This window comes from Letharia lupina (genome assembly GCF_014066315.1).
Source record: "Letharia lupina isolate WasteWater1 chromosome Unknown contig_4, whole genome shotgun sequence".
In the NCBI taxonomy this organism is placed as follows: Eukaryota; Fungi; Ascomycota; class Lecanoromycetes; order Lecanorales; family Parmeliaceae; genus Letharia; species Letharia lupina.
The window spans coordinates 1,479,343-1,498,933 of record NW_023502973.1 but is presented as its reverse complement, the minus strand read 5'-3'; the positions used below and the strand labels follow the sequence as shown (position 1 = coordinate 1,498,933).

General features: G+C 20.9%; 1 protein-coding gene across 1 annotated transcript; it reads right to left on the bottom strand.

Moving 5' to 3' along the window:
* Positions 1-19: 19 nt before the first annotated feature.
* Positions 20-1,388, bottom strand: HO133_008004 (uncharacterized protein; the record flags this gene model as incomplete). Its single annotated transcript, XM_037298872.1, has 2 exons — positions 20-224; positions 307-1,388. The coding sequence occupies 2 exons, from the start codon at positions 1,386-1,388 to the stop codon at positions 20-22; spliced, it is 1,287 nt and encodes a 428-aa protein (XP_037156208.1).
* Between the last annotated feature and the right edge of the window lie 18,203 nt (positions 1,389-19,591).

The following is a 19,591-nucleotide window of genomic DNA, read 5'->3' as shown; positions in this document are numbered from 1 at the left end:
GCATTGCGATCTAGGTCCTTCACCCGATGAACTCGCATGTTGGCAGCTTATATTCCCTCAACGACCAGTACCGTCTCCTCACCCCTTCCCACTCCTCCTTCTCCATCTCTGGCACCTTTATAGTATCCCATTCTGTGTCAAATCCTGCCTCAAACAGATCCATCTCCAAGACTTTCCCGTAGACATCGTAACAGATCTGTCGGTCTGCACCATCTCGAGTCAGCCTGTCGACTCAAAGATGAATTTGAAATTCACAGTACACGTGTCTTGAGACCAAGAATGAAGGACTAAAAAGGGAAGAGTCACTCGAGAGCGATCTTACCGGCTCCAAGTCCATTAAAGAAGCCAAATCTGCCACCATCATCGAGTAGACCGATGATGCAATCACTAAAAAAGTCACGTAAAGCCTTGTAATCTTCGGCAAAAGTATCGAAGTAGATGGCGTCGAAGAGGATGCCTTGATCAATGATCTTGGGAACGACGTCCTGCCATCTGCCTTCATGAACGGTAACATTTGGCTTGTCGTACCAGCCGTCCTTTCTCATCCGTTCTAGGACCCCAGTGTGGGCCTCGAGAATGTGGTGAGCGCTTGGGCTCTTGTGATGGAAGAATGTGTCGATGATGCCCATACCGTGACCTATGTTGAGTATACGCAAGCCCGGTCTGGGTACGAGGAGGTCTGCGCTTCGCTTCATTAGGTCCGTCTCCCAAGCCATCATCACGCCGTTGCCGGCGCTATCGAGTATACGTCCGTCTTGAAAGCGGAGAGAGGACTGTAGGTAGTCTTCGTTGCTGATCTCTGGAGTGTCCTCTCCATTGTCGTTGAGGTCCTGTTGCCGATCATTACTTGGAGTATCTTCTTCGCCATCCTTCTTGGTTTCTTCATCAGACCCCTGCTCTTCATCTTCCTCATCATCGTTTCCCGCTAACTGTTCATACTCGTCCAGACGGTTGAGTAGCATCTCTGCCCTGACTCCAGCATCAACCATTATTTCGTAAAACTCTTTCAGACCCAGCCGCAATGCTAAACATCCCGGCGTTTCGTTGTTTTTATCAACATCATTCCAAATGGCCCCGTTTTGAAGCAAGAGCCTCATAGTCTTTGCTGCGGCCTCCACGTCTGACCCTGCAGTGCTGCTGTGGTCCCCATTCGCGGTTCCATTGACATGCCCGTTACGATCTTCCCGATCGACTGCGCCGTTTGGCGAAGGTTCGCAAGCTGCAATGGCAGCATGGAGGGGCGTAAAGCCGGTTTCTGGGTCCTGAACACTGGCAGATCCTGTGCGGAGGAGAGTTCGCAGGGGCTCGATGTTATGCGACGACGCCGCCAGGAGGATTAATTGGACTTGTATATCCGGATCTGCTTCCTGTGCAGTCTCAGCCTCCATAATTATCTTTTACAATTATGGACCGATGATGGACTCCTGGCAAGCCATAAGAAATCCACCCCACTGCCCCCCCACCAGATCTAGCGCCGCCTTATACTCGTAGTATCCAGAAGTAAGTTACCTCGCTTAGTAGCGCCGGCTATATCCACCAATTAGACTACTAGATTTCTCCGCAATATCATATTAATTCTTATCTTAGATACGAGTACGGAGGTCGGCACCAAAAGTCCTGGACAGCGCTAAAATACTTGGCACTCTTGATATTCTTGGCACTTTCTGTATAGTTACATTTATTTAACGATAATACTTTATATAATTACGTATATACTCATTAACTCGCTCGACGAAGTCGTATAATCGTATATCACCTTTCTTATAATCTTTTCTATACTCGTTATTATCTTTAAGATATATTACCTTCGTAATATATCTCGATATTCGCTCTATTTACTTCTAAATTCTCTTTTAAATAAGCTTATAATTTTAATAATATAGCTATTATCTTTCGACTTTCTTATAAATTCTTAATATATCTTTTTAAATAGTATAATATTTTATTTATAGTTAATAAGACTTAGTAAGTACTTAAATTTATTATAAGCGTATTTTATATTCTTAATATATTACTTAACTCTCTAATCTATTCGAGTTTAGCGTATCTTAATAGAGATATTTATTTACTACTTAATATCTTTCTTTTATTTATATAATTTAATATCTTAATTATTTTATTTAAAATATTTATATTAATATTACATCTATATCGATTTTAATAAAAATTAAGTTTTATTATTATTAATAATACTTTAAGTATTAGATATATTAATAAAAGATAATTAAGATAGAGAATAATAAGAAGATTTCTATTTATTATACTATATAAAAAAGACTTATATATTAGAAGTCTTTAACTTTTTATACTCTTTCTCTATTTCTTTACGCTATAATTAGTATTTTAATATTATCGCTATTATATATTCTATTAATATCGCTATTATATATATACTTCGCATATTTATACTTCGTATATTTATACTTCGTATATATATACTATGTCGCTATTATATAGAGTATTAATACTCATTAAAATAAAGAATAATAATGCTATCCATGAAATTTGGAAGTATGCCAAGCACTCAGCCCTACCTAAACCCTTATCTTGGCATATTTAGGACTTTTAATGCCGATCTCCGTAAAGGCCTATAAATTAAATTCATAATTATTTCTTTTAATTAAAGCTATCGAGCGAACTTTAATAAGCGATATTTAAATTCTTTATCTTTAAATATTTATAAGACTAAATTTAAAAATTCTTTTTTTATCTAAAAGCTTATATTATAGCTTATATTATCTTCTATAATATAAAAAAAGAATTAAAAAAATTCTAATAGAAAATAAAAATGTTATTCTAAAATTAAATATTATACTCTTATTTTTTTATTAAGACTATCGAGCGAACTTTAATAAGCGATATTTAAATTCTTTATTCTTAAATATCTATAAGACTAAATTTAATAATTCTTTATTTATCTAAAAGTCTAAATTACGTTCTATAATTTAAATAAAAAATCTTAATAATTTAATAGAAAATAAAAAAGTTATTTTAAAGTTAAATAATATATATCTAGTTTTTAATTAGAGCTATCGAGCGAACTTTAATAAGCGAACTTTAATAAATAATATTTAAGCTTCTTACTTTTTAATAATTATAAGATTAAATTTTATATTTCTTTTAATATTAAATAGCGTAAACTAGACTTTATAATTAAAAAAAAATCTTAAAATTTTAATAGAAAATAAAAAAGTTATTTTATTTATAAATAATAGATATTTAATTTTTAATAAAAAGACGTAAAAGAATTATTAAACTAACTTAGTTAATCTAATTAAAAAGCGTAGCGAACTCGAATTTATAATTAATTATATATATAAATTTAAGATTTTATAACTTAGCTTTATCTTATTCTTTTATATATATTAATAAAAGAGATAAGCTATTATTCTTTAATAATAGCTTTAAATATTATATTCGTATATAAGTAAGTCTTTCTACTAGTCTTTCTATATTTATTACTTATATAAAAACTTTAAAAAATATTTTTATTAATTATTATCGTCGTTAAATAGATAATATTATTATATTTACTCTTTAATAAATAAATATCTTTTAAATCTCTCTTACTAATATTACTATACTTAATAATAATAATATAATATTTCTAAATTAAATAAATCGTAAATAAGAGAAGAATATATTAAAATATTATTTAGAGTATAAGATTATAATTAGATATATTTACGCTATATAATAAAGCGAGATAAAATAAGATTTTAAATATCTAATATATTACGATTCTAATAATCTTACTTATATTATAGCCTAATTAAGCTTAGCGTACTAAGATCTTTTAATCTTTTTATCTTACTATAAAATTTATATTTATAATAATTCTATATAAATAGTATTCTCTTTATACTATAATATAGAGTTATTATATATATTATTAAATTCTTAATATAATATTATTTATCTTTCTTTTAAAGTAATAGCGATTTATTTATTAATTATATTAAATATATAATTAAGAAAAAAATATATTATTAAGAAGTTAGTAGCTATAGCTAAAGAAGCTTATTATTTAAAAAATTATTTAAAAAAAAATCTTTTATTTATATAAAGATTAATCTAGCTAGATTAAATAAAAAATTAAAAAAAATAGATATCTTTAATATATTAAAAGAAATAGACTTTAGATTAAATTTTCTTTATATATTTATTAATTTAATACTAGCTATATATCTCTTAATTTTAAATCTAAATAATATTTAAAATTAAATTATTATAAATAAATTATAAATATATTATTATTTAGAAGAATTTAAGAACTTTAATAAGAAGATTCTAAATATTAATAAAGTTAGATTATTTATATAATATAAAAAAAAGCGTTCTATCTTTAGAAGATATATTATTAAATTTAATTTAAATTATATCGAAGTATAACTTATAAATATTATCGAAAAAGAGTTAATTATAATCTTTATCTTTATTTTTAATTTATAAAATTTTATAAAAAGCGCTATTAAAACTTCTAATATTTAATATAATAAATTAAAGATATTAATAGAAAGCTTTTAAATTACTAGTCGTAATATTAAAATATTTTAATAATAAAATAAAGAATTTAATTATAATATTATTTAAATTAAGATAAAGATATTAATAATTAATATTTAACTAAGTAATAATAATAGTTAATTATCTTATAAGCGAGAAATTAATAATAAACTTCGAGGTTTATATAATAGATATCGTATTAATATTATAAAACTTATTAAAAAAATAAGAAATTTAAATAAGATTTAAAATATAAAGAGTAATAGCTAAAGAAGTAATAATTTTATATATTAATTAATTTAAAAAACTTCGATAAGAAAGATATAGAGATTATATCTTATTAACTAAATATTTCTATTAATAGTATTTATTAAAACTTATATTATATCTCTATTACGAATCGCGTAGAGAATATAAAATTAAATAAATAATATCTTAATATTTTAGATTTTTATAATATTAATAATTAAGATAAGTAAAATAGTTAATATTAATATTTTAAAGCGAAATTTAAATAAAGTATTATAATCTTCTTTATTAAATTTAAAAAAATTAATTATATATAAGATTATTATAAGATTATTATATATAATATTATTAAAATAAAAGTAGATAAAAATATTTTAGATTTATATTAAATTATTTAAGAAATAATTAATAAATTAGATAATATATTTAGAATATATAATAAAATTATTAAATTAAATATTAAGATATTTAATTTTAAATTTAATATAAAAGTAATAGATAAGAAGAAATTATTTAAGAATTTCTATATACGATTCTCTATAACTATTACTCTTTTAGAATTTATTAATATTTATAAAATATTTAATCTAAAATAATTAATCTTTATATATCTAAAATATTAGATTTTAAAATAATCTTTTAATATTTTTTAAGAATTAATTATTTTTCTATAAGTATTAAATATAAATTTTTAAGCTATTAATAATACGTTAAACTTAAAAAGTAAGAAAGAGATTAATAAAATTAATAATAATTATAAAAATTTTATTCTTTTAAATAATTAGCGTAATTCTTTTTTTACTAAAAAAAATAATATTATTATTATTAAGAATTCTTATATATAAGAATATAAGTATTTTAAACTATTAATAGATAGAATTTAAAAAAAAGATAAATATTTTAAATATCTAAAAATTAAATATTATTTTAATAATAATAATATTTTATATAAAAATATAGATTTATTAATAAAAGAATAAATTAATATAATTCTAAAAGCCGTCGATATAGAGAAGAATATCTCTATCAAATTATTATAAGAATTAAAAAATTAAATATCTCTAATTAAGTCGTTATTAAAAATCTAAAAGTTTTATATATAAAAATTAAAGAGTTAGAAATAGAAAGAATACTCGCTTTTATCTCTCTATTCGCGTATATTATTATTATTAAAATCTCTTTATAGAATAAACGCTAATTAGATTTTTATAGAAAAACTATTATATTAATAAAATAAATTAAAATTAATTATCTTTTAAATATTAAAGCTTTAATATTAAGCTTTATAAATATATCTTTTATTAAAATAAATAAGTTATTTAAAGTAATATTAATATAATTTTATAAATTATAATTAATTAATAATAAATCTATCTTTATTTTTAATATTATATATATAATCTTAATAAAATTTATTTTAAAAGATTATATAAAAGAACTTTAATACTTAATTATCTTATTAAAATAATTTAATATTATTTTAAAAATATTATTATTAGAATAGTATAATTCTTATATATTCTTTAAAGCTAGAATTATTATATTTAATTTAAATTATTATATATCTAACTATTTATTATATAATAAATCTATTATTATTTAAAATAATAATAAATCTTTAAAAAAGAATTTAAATTATATAATAAAGATTATATTTAAAAAAAAGAATATAGTAGAAATTTTCGTCTATATCTTTATTAAGATAATTAAAAAATTAAAAAATTAAGTTATTATTATATAATCTTAAGATTTTAAATAGCTTTTTAACTTTATTAATAAAAAAACGAAGTTTATTACTAATATCGTTACTATTATAATAAAAGATTATAAAAAATTCTTTTATAAACTAAAAAAGAAATCTCTAATTATAAAATAATTATAAAAATATTTTTTTATAATATATTATAAATAGCTAAATATTTAAAATCTTATTAAAACTAATAAACTTTTTTTTTATCGCTTTATTAATTATAAAATATATCTTAAAAAAGAAGCTATTTTACTATTAAAAAGAATTTATAAACTCTTTAAAGATTAGATATTAATTATAAAGAAATATATTAATAAGATATTAGAGAAAGATTATATTAGATTAAGCACTTCTCTCTATATAATATTTATTCTAATTATAAAAAAATTCGATAAAAGATTTAGATTATATATAAATTATAAAGTTTTTAATATACTTACTATTTCTAATTAAAACGCTTCTCTATTAATTAAAGAGATTCTCGCTAAACTATACGCGGCGAGAATATATAATAAATTCGATATTATAATCGCTTTTAATGAAATTAAAGTAAAAAAGAGTTATAAAAAAAAATTATATTTCTTATTTAATATAATCTATTTAAATATATAATAATATTTTTTAAATTATATAATATCTCTATTACTTTTTAGATATTTATTAATAATATCTTACGCGAATATTTAAATATATTCTATATTATCTATCTAGATAATATTTTTATTTATAATAATATTAAAAATAAATATATTTAATATATAAAAAAGATATTAAAGAAACTTTAATAAATTAATCTCTATTTTAATATTAATAAATATAACTTTTATATTATTAGAGTTAAATATTTAAAATTAATTATTATAATAAAAGAAGTAAAAATAGATATAAAGAAAATTAAGACTATTACTTAATAAAAAAAATCTAAATATATTAAAGATATATAAGTATTTCTAAAATTCGCTAATTTCTATTAAAAGTTTATTATAGAGTACTCTAAAATCGCTATATTTCTAATAAATTTTACTTATACTTAATAGAAGAAAGACTTTATCTATTTATAAACTTAAAAATACTCTAAATAACTTACTTTTAAAATACTTAAAAAAGCTTTTATTATTATTTCTATATTTATTTATTTTAATTTAAATAAAAAGATTTAATTAGAAATAAATATATCTAATTTTATAATTATTATTATTTTATTATAAGAAAATAAAGATAGAGTATTTAAATCTATAATTTTTTTTTTAAAAAGATATCTTTTATAGAATATAACTATAATATTTATAATAAGAAATTTATAATTATAATATAAATTTTTAAAAAATAATATTCTAAACTAGCTAATATTTCTATTAAAAACTTTATTAAAATTATTTTAAACTATAAAAATTTATAGTATTTTATATTTTTTTAAATAATTTAACTTTCGTTAAGTAAGATAAACGAAATTTCTCTTTAAATTTAACTTTTATATTATCTATTATTTAAAGAAATAAAGTATTAAATTTAATAGTCTTATTTAATAAGTAAGAGATTTATCTAAAAATAAGAATAATAATTATATTCGCTATTAATATTATATAATTTTTAAAAATAATAATCTTAATAAAAGTATTAAGAACGTTATATATTTTATTATTATACTTCTAAATAATAAGAAAAAGTATTATCTCTCTAGCTATAATATTATATAAATTTAATAAATAAAATAATATTAATAATAAGAAATCTAATAAAGAATTATTATTAAGAGTTTTAATAGAGATTTTTTAAGAGAAGTCTTTAAAAGAATTAAAAGAAGTCTCTACTATTAATACTTCTAAGTTATTATATTAGATAAAAAATATTTATAATTATAATAATATTATTTAAAAAATTATTTAATTAAAAATATCTAAATAGAGAAAGCTATTATTTAAAATAATTAAGAATAATCTTAAATTAGAATTAAGTAATTATTATCTTTATAATAAATTATTATATATTAATAATAGATTATATATATTAGATATTCTTAAATTACGAATTAAAATTATTAGAGAAATTTACGACTCTCTATTTAAAAACTATATTAATAAATTATTAATCTATAATAAATTAAATAAATATTATTATTAGCTAAAAATAATAAATTTTATTATCTATTATATTAAGAGCTATTATATTTATAAGAAATTTAAAATTTATAAAAAGAATAAATAAGATCTTTTTAAATTTCTTTTTATTCTTAAATAATATTAATAAAATATTTTTATTAACTTTATTATATTATTATCTATCTATCTTAAATATAAATACTTTTATTAATATATTATAATAATTATAAATAAACTTAATAAAAAAAAGAAATTTATTTTTTTAAACTTTTTAAAAATAAAAGTAGTAGTTTAAGTCTTTATCGAATTTATATAATAAGAGAAAGAATATTTATTTATTATTATTTTAGATCGAGATATTTAATTTATAATATATTTCTAAAAAAGATTATATAAAAGAATTAAGATTAAATCTAAACTCTTTACTATATTTTATTTTAAAATTAATAAATAAATAGAGAATACTAACGCTATTTTAAAGTAATATCTTAGAGTTTATATTAATTATAATTAAAATAATTAAATAAATTTATTATTAATAGTAAAGTTTAAAACTAACTTCGATAAAAACACTTTATTAAATATATTACTATTTCTTTTTATTAAAAAATATATTCTTTACTTAAAAATAGAATTCTCTATCTTTTAGAATTAATTCGCTAATTAAAAAGTAAAAAGAGATATTAAATTAATTAATAAGTTTATCGAGAAAATAGATATTATAAAAAATTATTTAAAGAGTTAATTTAAATAATTATAAGCTTTATAAAAAAAATAAGCTAATTATTATTAACTCTTAGTATTAGAATTTAAAGTTAAAGATATAATTATATTTAATAAAAGAAATATTAAAACTATATATCTTAGTAAATTAGTAAATTATAAAAATTTCAAATTATTTAAAATTATTAAAATTTTAAATAATTTTATTTATAAGTTAGAACTTTCTACTTTTATAAATAATATTTACTCTATCTTTTATTTATAGCTACTATATTTTAATAATAATAACTTACTATTAGAATAAATCGAGTCTCTATTACTTTTTATTAATATTAATAAAGAAGATAAAATTTATAATATTAAAGAAATAGTTTAATTTAAATTAGATAAATAAAAAAATAATTTCTTAATTAGTAAGAGGGGATATCTAATATATAAAATTAAATATAAAGATTTTAAGATTAAGAAAAATTATTCTAGTAATTATTTATAAATATAATAGAATATTTAAATCTAATAGTAGACTTTTACTATTATTACCTCGAGATTATTAATTCTTATTTATTATTTAAAAGATCTTTAAAATAGTTTTCTCTATTAGCGCTATTAATCTATAATAACTATATTAACTTATAAAAAGATCTTAAATTTATTATAAAATACTAAGTTAATATATCTAAGAATATTACTTTATATACACTTAGATATATTTTCTATAAAATCGATATTTATTATATAATAGTTATTATTAAAGCTTTAAATTAAAGGGGGAAGTAATATTATAATTTTAATAATCTTATTTATATTATAATCTAATTAAGCTTAGCGTATTAAGATCTTTTAGCCTCTCTATTTTACTATAAAATCTATACTTATAATAATCTTATATAGATAATATTCTCTTTATACTATAATATAGAGTTATTATATATATTATTAAGTCTCTAATATAATATTACTTCGCTTTAAATTAGAATTTTAATAAGATAAGATAAAATTAAAATAGAGTTTTTCTATTAAGATAATAAAGATATCTTACTATCTTATTAAGTTTATTAATTAAATTAAATTAAGATTATTATCTTTATAATATTCTTATAATATTCTTCTAATATCTTATAAATATAATCTTATATATATTCTAAATATCTTTTTAAATATTTATATTTTATACTCTAATTTAAATTATAATATTATATTCTATACTTTATTTTACTCTATTTTTATTATATAATATTAAAATTTAAAGAAATCGCTTAGAGATATTTAGAGTTTATTAAATTAATAAGATATATCTTAAAACTTTAACTCTAGATCGAGACGGGATCGAGGTTTCGAGCTTCCTCGAAACCTCGACCCGAAATCCTACCCCGACCCCGACGCCTCCGGAACTTCGTCGAGGTCCCCCGCCCCGTTATGTAGCGTAGATATATTTATTAAGAATTTAAGATCTCGAATACGAGAAGTAAGTATATTCTTCGAGAAAGTAGTTTCACGTATAAAAGAAAGATATTTCTTATTATAATAGTAGCTTACAAGTAAAGGCCCATGAATCAAATTAATAAAGTTGAATTTTTCTAAGTTAAATCGAATTTTAGTCTTAGCTCTAAGTTAAATCGAACTCTAATCGCTTACTATACGTTTTTAATCTACTTTCATTATTATAAAATTAATTTAATCTATATAATATATAGATATATATCTGCGAAGAGAGGCGCGCTAAGGCTTAATTAGGAAGGTATATCGAGTATAAAGAATTAATTCGTAATAATTATCTATAAAAAATAGAGAAAGGTTATATTCTTATAATAAGAAGTATCGAAATATTGAAAAGAAATAAAGATAATATATTAATTAGTGGTGTAAATTCCACATTATCTTCTATCGCAGTAAAATCTTTCAAATAATAAAATAGCTATTAGAGCAAGATATCGAACGATTTTAATTCGTCTAAATATATATCGTTCGATATTTCTTCTATAGAGGCCTAATTAATTATAATTATCGCAGTAGATCCTTCTCTTATAACGTTATTATAGTAATATATTATATTAATATAGTAAGAATAATAGGCTAAGTTATAATAATATTCTCCGCTTACTAAGTAATAATTTGATATAAAACCGTGGAGAGTATATAACGTGGGATCTTGAAGAGCTGAGCCGTGTTCTTAATAATAGTAGCCTTATTGCCGCTTGATTTCTCCGCAGTATTCTCCGTAGTGTTCTCCGCATTTACCTATTATAGTTCCTAACATTATTATAGTGATGTACTATATCAATGCAGTAGGAATAACAGGCCAAGTTGCAGTGGTGTTCTCCGCTTACTGAGTGATGATTTGATGTGGAACCGTGGAGAGTATATGACGTGGGATCTTGGAGAGCTGAGCCGTGTTCTTGACGATGATGGCCTTGTTACCGCTTGGTTTCTCCGCAGTGTTCTCCGTATTTACCTGTTATAGTTTCTCCTCTTACGATATTCCTCCTATAGAGGCCTAATTAACTATAATCGTCGCAGTAGATCCTCCTCTTATAACGTTATTGTAGTGATGTATCATATCAATATATATAGTGGTGTTCTTCGCTTGCTGAGTGATGATTTAATGTGGAACCGTGGAGAGTATATGACGTGGGATCTTGGAGAGCTGAGCCGTGTTCTTGACGATGGTGGCCTTGTTGCCGCTTGGTTTCTTCGCAGTGTTCTCCGTATTTGTCTATTGTAGTTCCTTCTCTTGCTCCTCCTCTTGTAGAGTATCAGACTGAGTGGCTAGCTGAGTGGCTGATTGAGTGAATAATTGAGTGACTGGCTGAGTGATTGACTGATGATCTAACTGAGTGGATTACTGAGTTAATAGAGTAGGTAGTGTTGATTGAGCGGCTGGTCGAGTATCGCTGGCTTAGGAGGAGTATATAGGGGAGGACGATTTTAACGCGTTTATGAGTAGTAGTAGGTAGCTATTGGGCTCGCTTACGGTCTCGATTATCAGTAGTAGAGGTGTTAGTAAGGGGTTTAAAAGACGGGCGGAAGGGATATATACCTTAGATACTTAGCAATATTTGAATGAGGGGTATCGAGGGCGAATGTATTTATAATTAATGATTAATGGATTAATAGATTTATAGAAGAAATATAATAAACAGATGAAAGGATTATTATTCGATCCCGAACGCGTCTAATGTAACTACCATAACTATTATATTTGAATATTTATTTAATCTATTAATAGTAGATTAAACTTTATAATTTTTACAGCGTTAGAAAGCGTAAAGCGAGCTCTATAATTTGAGGAATTATAAAATAACTATATATATCGCAAGCTGAGTACTTTAAAGTGTAAAACTTCTATATATAAATTTTTGATAAGAGAGACGTAAGAGGGCTATTGAGCTGACTTAGCCGATCTAATCAAAAAGCGTATAGAACTCGAATTTATAATTGACTACATATACAAATTCAAGGTTTTCAAGTTTAGCTCTATCTTATTCTATTATATATACTAATTAGTTCTCTAAAGCTATAAGAAAATGAAATTAAAGAAAGTAGTTAGCGATACGCTAAGTTACGCTAATAAGATAAGTTATATTAAATTAAAAACTATTAGAAACGTAATAATACTATAAGAGTAAAGAATTTTTAGTAAAATAAGACTAGTAATAGATATTCTAGAGAAGATATATCTATTCTCTAAATTTATTATTATTTTTTAAATTATAATAAAGTTATAATTTAATTCGTTAACGATCTATAACTAGCTTATTTTATTTTCGATTTTTAATAGAGTTTTACTCTCATTTTAGCTTCTTTTTAGTCTTATCTTTAAAAGTCTTATTAGCTCTTTTAATTTTTCGCTAATAAGACTATAATTCGTCTTTTATAGAATTTTATAATAACTTTTCTTTAGTATAGATTAGATAAGTATAATATTTATTCTATCTTCTTTATTTTACGTTATTTCTATTTATCTTTATAAAGCTTAGTTACTTTAATATATACTAAGATATTATTCTTAATTATCTATATATCTTTATTAGAATTTTAAGCTATAACTTTCTCGATATATTTATATAAACGAGTTAATTAAATATAATTTCTATATAATTTAATATTAATATCGTAGTCTTTAAAGATTAAAAGAGATATATACTTAAAAGTCTACTTTAAAAAACGTCATTTTTTTAGATCTTTATTATATTTATCTTTATTACTCTTCTAAATTAGTCGATTATAAATATTAATTTATCGATTCTCGTTTTATATTTTATTAATATTTCTTATATAAAAGTTAATATAAAAATATACTTTAGAGTTTCGAGAATTTCTACGAGATCTTATTTTTCTACTATATTTTTCTTAAGTTTTTAATTCTTTAATATAATTTTAATCTTTAACTTACGATATTTAATTATAGTATATATAAATTAATAATAATATAAATCGATATTAGACTTCGTGAAATATAAATCTTAATATATTTATATAAATTATATTAATATATTAATTATAGCTATCGTTTTAACTAATTTTTCTTTCTCTATTAAAATACGACGTCGTTTACGATTATTATCTTAAATTTTATAATAATATTTATTAATAATAATAAAGATAAATTCTTTATTTAACTTATTAAAATTAATATAAATACGATATTAATATAAGTAAGATAAATAGAATAATAAGACTATTAAACTATATATATAGAAAGAAGATATAATATAATAGAGAATATCTTCGTTAAGGCTAGCTAGCTATAGAACTAAGTAATATATTAAGAATACGCTTATAATATTACTTCTCTCTCTTAAATAATTATAGTCTCTATAACTAATAGATCGAAGATATAAATCTATTACTTATCTTATATCTCTAAATATTTATAATCTCTATAAACTCTAATTAAAGATAATTAAGATTTTAAAGATATAGCTATATCTTATCTACGTATTAATAAAATTCTTTAAATTCTTCTTTCATCTAGTCTACTTTCTATAGATTTTTAAAAGAATTAAATAACTTTATCGCATATATAGATATTATACTCGCTAAAAATTTATAAAAAAGAACTTTAAGTGCTAGTATATATTAGATAAATTTAATATTTTTCTTTAACGATAATAGCGATAATAATATTAACGAAGGTTTTATAATATTAATAATACTATATTATAGCGTTAAGAAACTCTTAATTTAACGAAGATTTATAAAGAATTAAATAAATAGTAGTTAAAAACGAAGTCTAATACTAAATAGCTATTTAATACTTATTTTTATAATTATAAAAAAATCTATAGAATAATATAATCTAATTAATTAATTACTTTTAAGTCGAATTAAGTTATAAACGCTAAAACTTTAAATCGACTATTAAATTATTCTAATATAAGTTTCTTAGTTATTTTAATATAAGTTTCTTTATAGAATATTATATAGCTTATATTAATTAAGACTATTAATAGCGATAGTAAGATTTATAAATAACGCGATATAGCTTTAAAAGATCTTTAGAGATATAATAATAAGAGAAGTCTACGTAATAAGCTTAATATGAGATTATTATTAAGTAATATAAATCTAAAAAATCGATTTACGAATATAAAAAAATAAGACTATTCTAATATCGAATAATTTTAATTTATTGAAAAATATAATATTTAAAGTATTATCGAGTCGTATACTAGTCTTAACTACGTTCGTCTACTACGTTCTTATAATTATATCGTTTATAAATCTAATATATTTATATAGTCTATATCTATCGTTTATATTACTCTAGATTAGAGTAAGAAATAATAGTATATTTATTACGTAATTTATTTACATTTTCGAGTCTCGCCTTAATATACTATTTAATAAATTTCTTTACTTTCTTATCTATTAGTTATTCGATATATATTAGATTACGATATTCTAATATAATAAAATAAGTAAAGGCCTATGAATTAAATTTATAAAGTTGGATTTTTCTAAGTTAAATTAAATTTTAGCCCTAGCCCTAAGTTAAATCGAACTTTAATCGCTTACTATACGTTTTTAATTTATATATAAATATATATATATAAAGAGAGACGCGTTAAAGTCTAATTAGAAAGATATATCGAGTATAAAGAATTAATCTATAATAATTATTTATAAAAAATAGAGAAAGACTATATTCTTATAATAAGAAGTATTAAAATATTAGAAAGAAATGAAGATAATATATTAATTAATAATATAAATTCTATATTATCTTCTATCGTAGTAAAATCTTTCGAATAATAAAATAGCTATTAGAGTAAGATATTGAATAATTTTATTTTATCTAAATATAAATCGTTTAATATTTCTTTTATAGAGATCTAATTAATTATAATTATTATAGTAAATTCTTCTCTTATAACGTTATTATAGTAATATATTATATTAATATAATAGAGATAATAGATTAAGTTATAGTAATATTCTTTACTTACTAAATAATAATTTAATATAAAATTATAGAGAGTATATAACGTGGGATTTTAGAGAGCTAAGTCGTATTCTTAACGATAATAATCTTATTATCGCTTAGTTTCTTCGTAGTATTCTCCGTAGTATTTTTCGCATTTACTTACTATAATAACTTCTCTTACTCTAATTAAATAAATTAATATAAGATCGTAAAGAGTAGATGAATTATATTATTACTATTACTAATTATATCTATAATATTCTTTATAGTATTCTTTATATTCGCTTATTATAGTTTTTTCTTTTATTTAATTAAGTACTCTAATTAAGTAATTAATTAAATAGTTAATTAAGTAAATAATTAAGTAATTAGCTAATAATTTAACTAAGTAAATTATTAAACTAATAGAATAGATAGTATTAATTAAATAACTAATTAAGTATCGCTAGTTTAAGAGAAGTATATAAAGAAAGATAATAACTATAAATCTATTCGGGCTCTTTTTAAGGGCCTTTTAACGCGTTTTTAAGTATAAATAAATAAAGAAGAAAAATGCGTCTTAGAAGATAGTATTGCTAGATTAAAAGATATTATTATTAACTTAAAAGAAGTATATAGAGAAGAATATATTCGTTTAAACTCTTTTTAAAGGCTTTTTAATACGTTTATAAGTAGTAATAGATAGCTATTAAGCTCGCTTATAACCTCGATTATTAATAATAGCGAATTCGCTAAGAAGCGATTTAAAGATATTAATAGAGGCTCTAAAAGGGGGGTAGAAGGGGTATATATATCTTATAAATCTAGTAATATAAAAGCGAGGGGTAGAGAGAATAAATATGTTTATATTAATAGAATTAATAGAATTAATAGAGTAATAGAGAAATAATAGTTATATAAATAAATAAAAGAATTATTATTTAATCTCGATTTTTAAACGCGTTTAATATAATTATAATATTTAAATATTAGTTTAACTTACTAATAGTAGACTAAACTTTATTATTTTTATAGCGTTAGAAAGCGTATATTAAGCTCTATAATTTACGAAATTATAAAGTAATAATATTTATAGAAAGCTGATTATTTTAGAGGAGAAGACTTCTATATATAGATTTTTATAGATTTTTAATAATTGCGAATGCTAATTTATTTATTCGCGATATCTAATTAAAAAGTATAGATCTAACGAATTTATAATTAGCTATATATATAAATTCAAGATTTTCTAATTTAGCCCTATCTTATTCTTTTATATATACTAATATTTCTTTAAATTTAATAATATTTACTTTCTTTCGTATATAGCGTATTTATCTTAAAGACGAAGATTTACTTTATTTCTTAAGTCGATTATAAGATCTAATTAAATAATATTAATCTAATATTCTTTATCGTTATACTTTTATATATACGCGATATATTTTATAAACTCTATATAATACTCGAAAAATAACTAATTATTATATCTTCTAAAGATTAAATAGTTATAAATATTTCTTTATCGAATAATATTTAATAAAGTCTTATAAAGATTACTTAGTTAATTTAGAAGATCGTTAATTAAAAGATAAAGATTTTTTATAATCTTTTAACGTCTAGATATCGTATACTCGATAGCGTTTTCTCTAAAGCGCGATATTATATAGTTTATTTAAAAAGCGTTAATAGAATAGTAATTCTTATTAAGACTAAGTTTATCTATAATTCTTATTTTTTAATTCTTAAATTTAAATCTATTAAGGCTATTAAATATAGATAAATTTAATAATCTCGAGCTAAGTAATTATCTAACTAACTATAGCGAGATTAATCGATTTAAATATACTTTTAATACTTCGAAATCTCGTAATATAAGTAAAGTCTTAGAGATAAGAACGAGAGTGAAAAGATAGAGATGCTAGTCGAGTTTTAGATTTATATTTCTTCTTACTATTCTAATATCTTCTATAAAGAAGAAGAAGCTAGAATATCAAATCGATTTTAACCTCGCGTGTTATGAGATGCCTTAGGGATACTCATAGGGCTACTAGCGTAGGCTTGGCACCGCACATATCTGCTCAGCAGGCACATAGAACAATCATCATCTTTTATACCACACACATATATGAGTTAAATCATAATGATTTCTTAACATCGCGTCTTCTTTAGATAACTTAATATCTTACGATATCGTTAATAAAGATTCTTAGTAGAGAGAGAGCGCTATATTTATAGCATATAAAGTAATAGCGAGTTAAGAGATAAGTATCTTCTATATAAATCGTCGTATATAAGATAGAGCTAGCTATAATATATAGATAATTAACGATATAAAGAAAGATATCTTAATATTAATATAGATAAGTTTAAGTTAAAATTTATAATATATTAAATATAAATAAAAATAAGACGAAGAAGATAGACGTAAAAGCGTCTTTATCGAATGAAATAAAGAGATCTCTAGAATTCTAATACTATAAAGGCGTATATAACTCGAGAAAGATAGTAGATCTCTATGTTAAAAGTCGAAATTTAGCTATAACGCTCGAAATAGTATTATTTCTTCGTAGAGATTTATAATACTCGTTTCTTAATTAATTAGATCGTCGTAAAGACTATAAATACTTTAAATATAACTCTTTTTAATAATATTACTTCGCTTAGAGAGTAGATTAAGATTTAAATAAATTATAGCGAATTTAATATTTATAATATAAAGCGAAGAAGGATTTCTTATATTAAATATAGTAAACTCGTTTTTTAATAAATTAGACTATTATTAATAATATAGATTATTTAATATAGATTCTTTAAATAATATAGATATTTAATAATTTAAATATATAATAGAAATACTTAGCGTTTTCTTTATTAGACTTAATTACTTACTTTAAGTAAAAATTAAAAAATCTATTAATTTTCTTCGTTAAGAAGATATATAAAGAAGCTTTATTATAATATTAGAACTAGTATAGATATAATATTAATATAGATAAAATAGATAGAATAATAAGATTAACGAATTATATATATAGAAAGAAGATATAATATAATAGAAAGTATCTTCGCTAAGACTCGCTAGTTATAGAGCTAAATAGTATATTAAGAGTACGCTCGTAATCTAACTCGCTAAGAATTTATATATAAAGATTATCTTATTTATATTTCTCGTAATAATTTAAGCGTAACTTTTTTAACTCGATTTTTTACTTAATTCTTTTAATAATATAATTATTATCGTCGACTTTATATATATATTTAAAAGTAACTTTTATAAGAAGAAATTAAGAGATTAATAGCTATAGTTTATTTTTATCTTATTAATATTTTTTATTAGCCTTAGAGATCTCGATATTTTTTTATTAAATAATCTCTTTATAAAGTAATTTAAGATACTTTAAAATAGTTTAATAGATTATTTTTAAAAGATTTATTTAATCTTCTATTCGAATAGAGATTTAATTCTATTAAAGTCGTTTAAATATATTAAAATATCGTTAAAATCCTCGTTTCTAACTCTATTAAATACTCTTTATATAATATTAACTATAGTATAAGCTTTTATATCTATTTTTCGCTTAATTATATTAAATTCTTTAAGATATAGTAATCTATAAATTATAATTACTACTCTAAAAATATAATTAATCTTAATATTATATAAAGCTATAGAATAATAATATATAATTAATTATAGTAAAATATATTATTATAAATAATAAAATAAATGTAGCTATTTATCGAGAGATTCTACTAAGACGTTGACATTTAGTATTTTAGTGTAAGTAGCTTACTTCTAGATATTACGAGTATAAGCACTAAGTACATAGAGAAACAGCCTACAGTCAAAGGGGC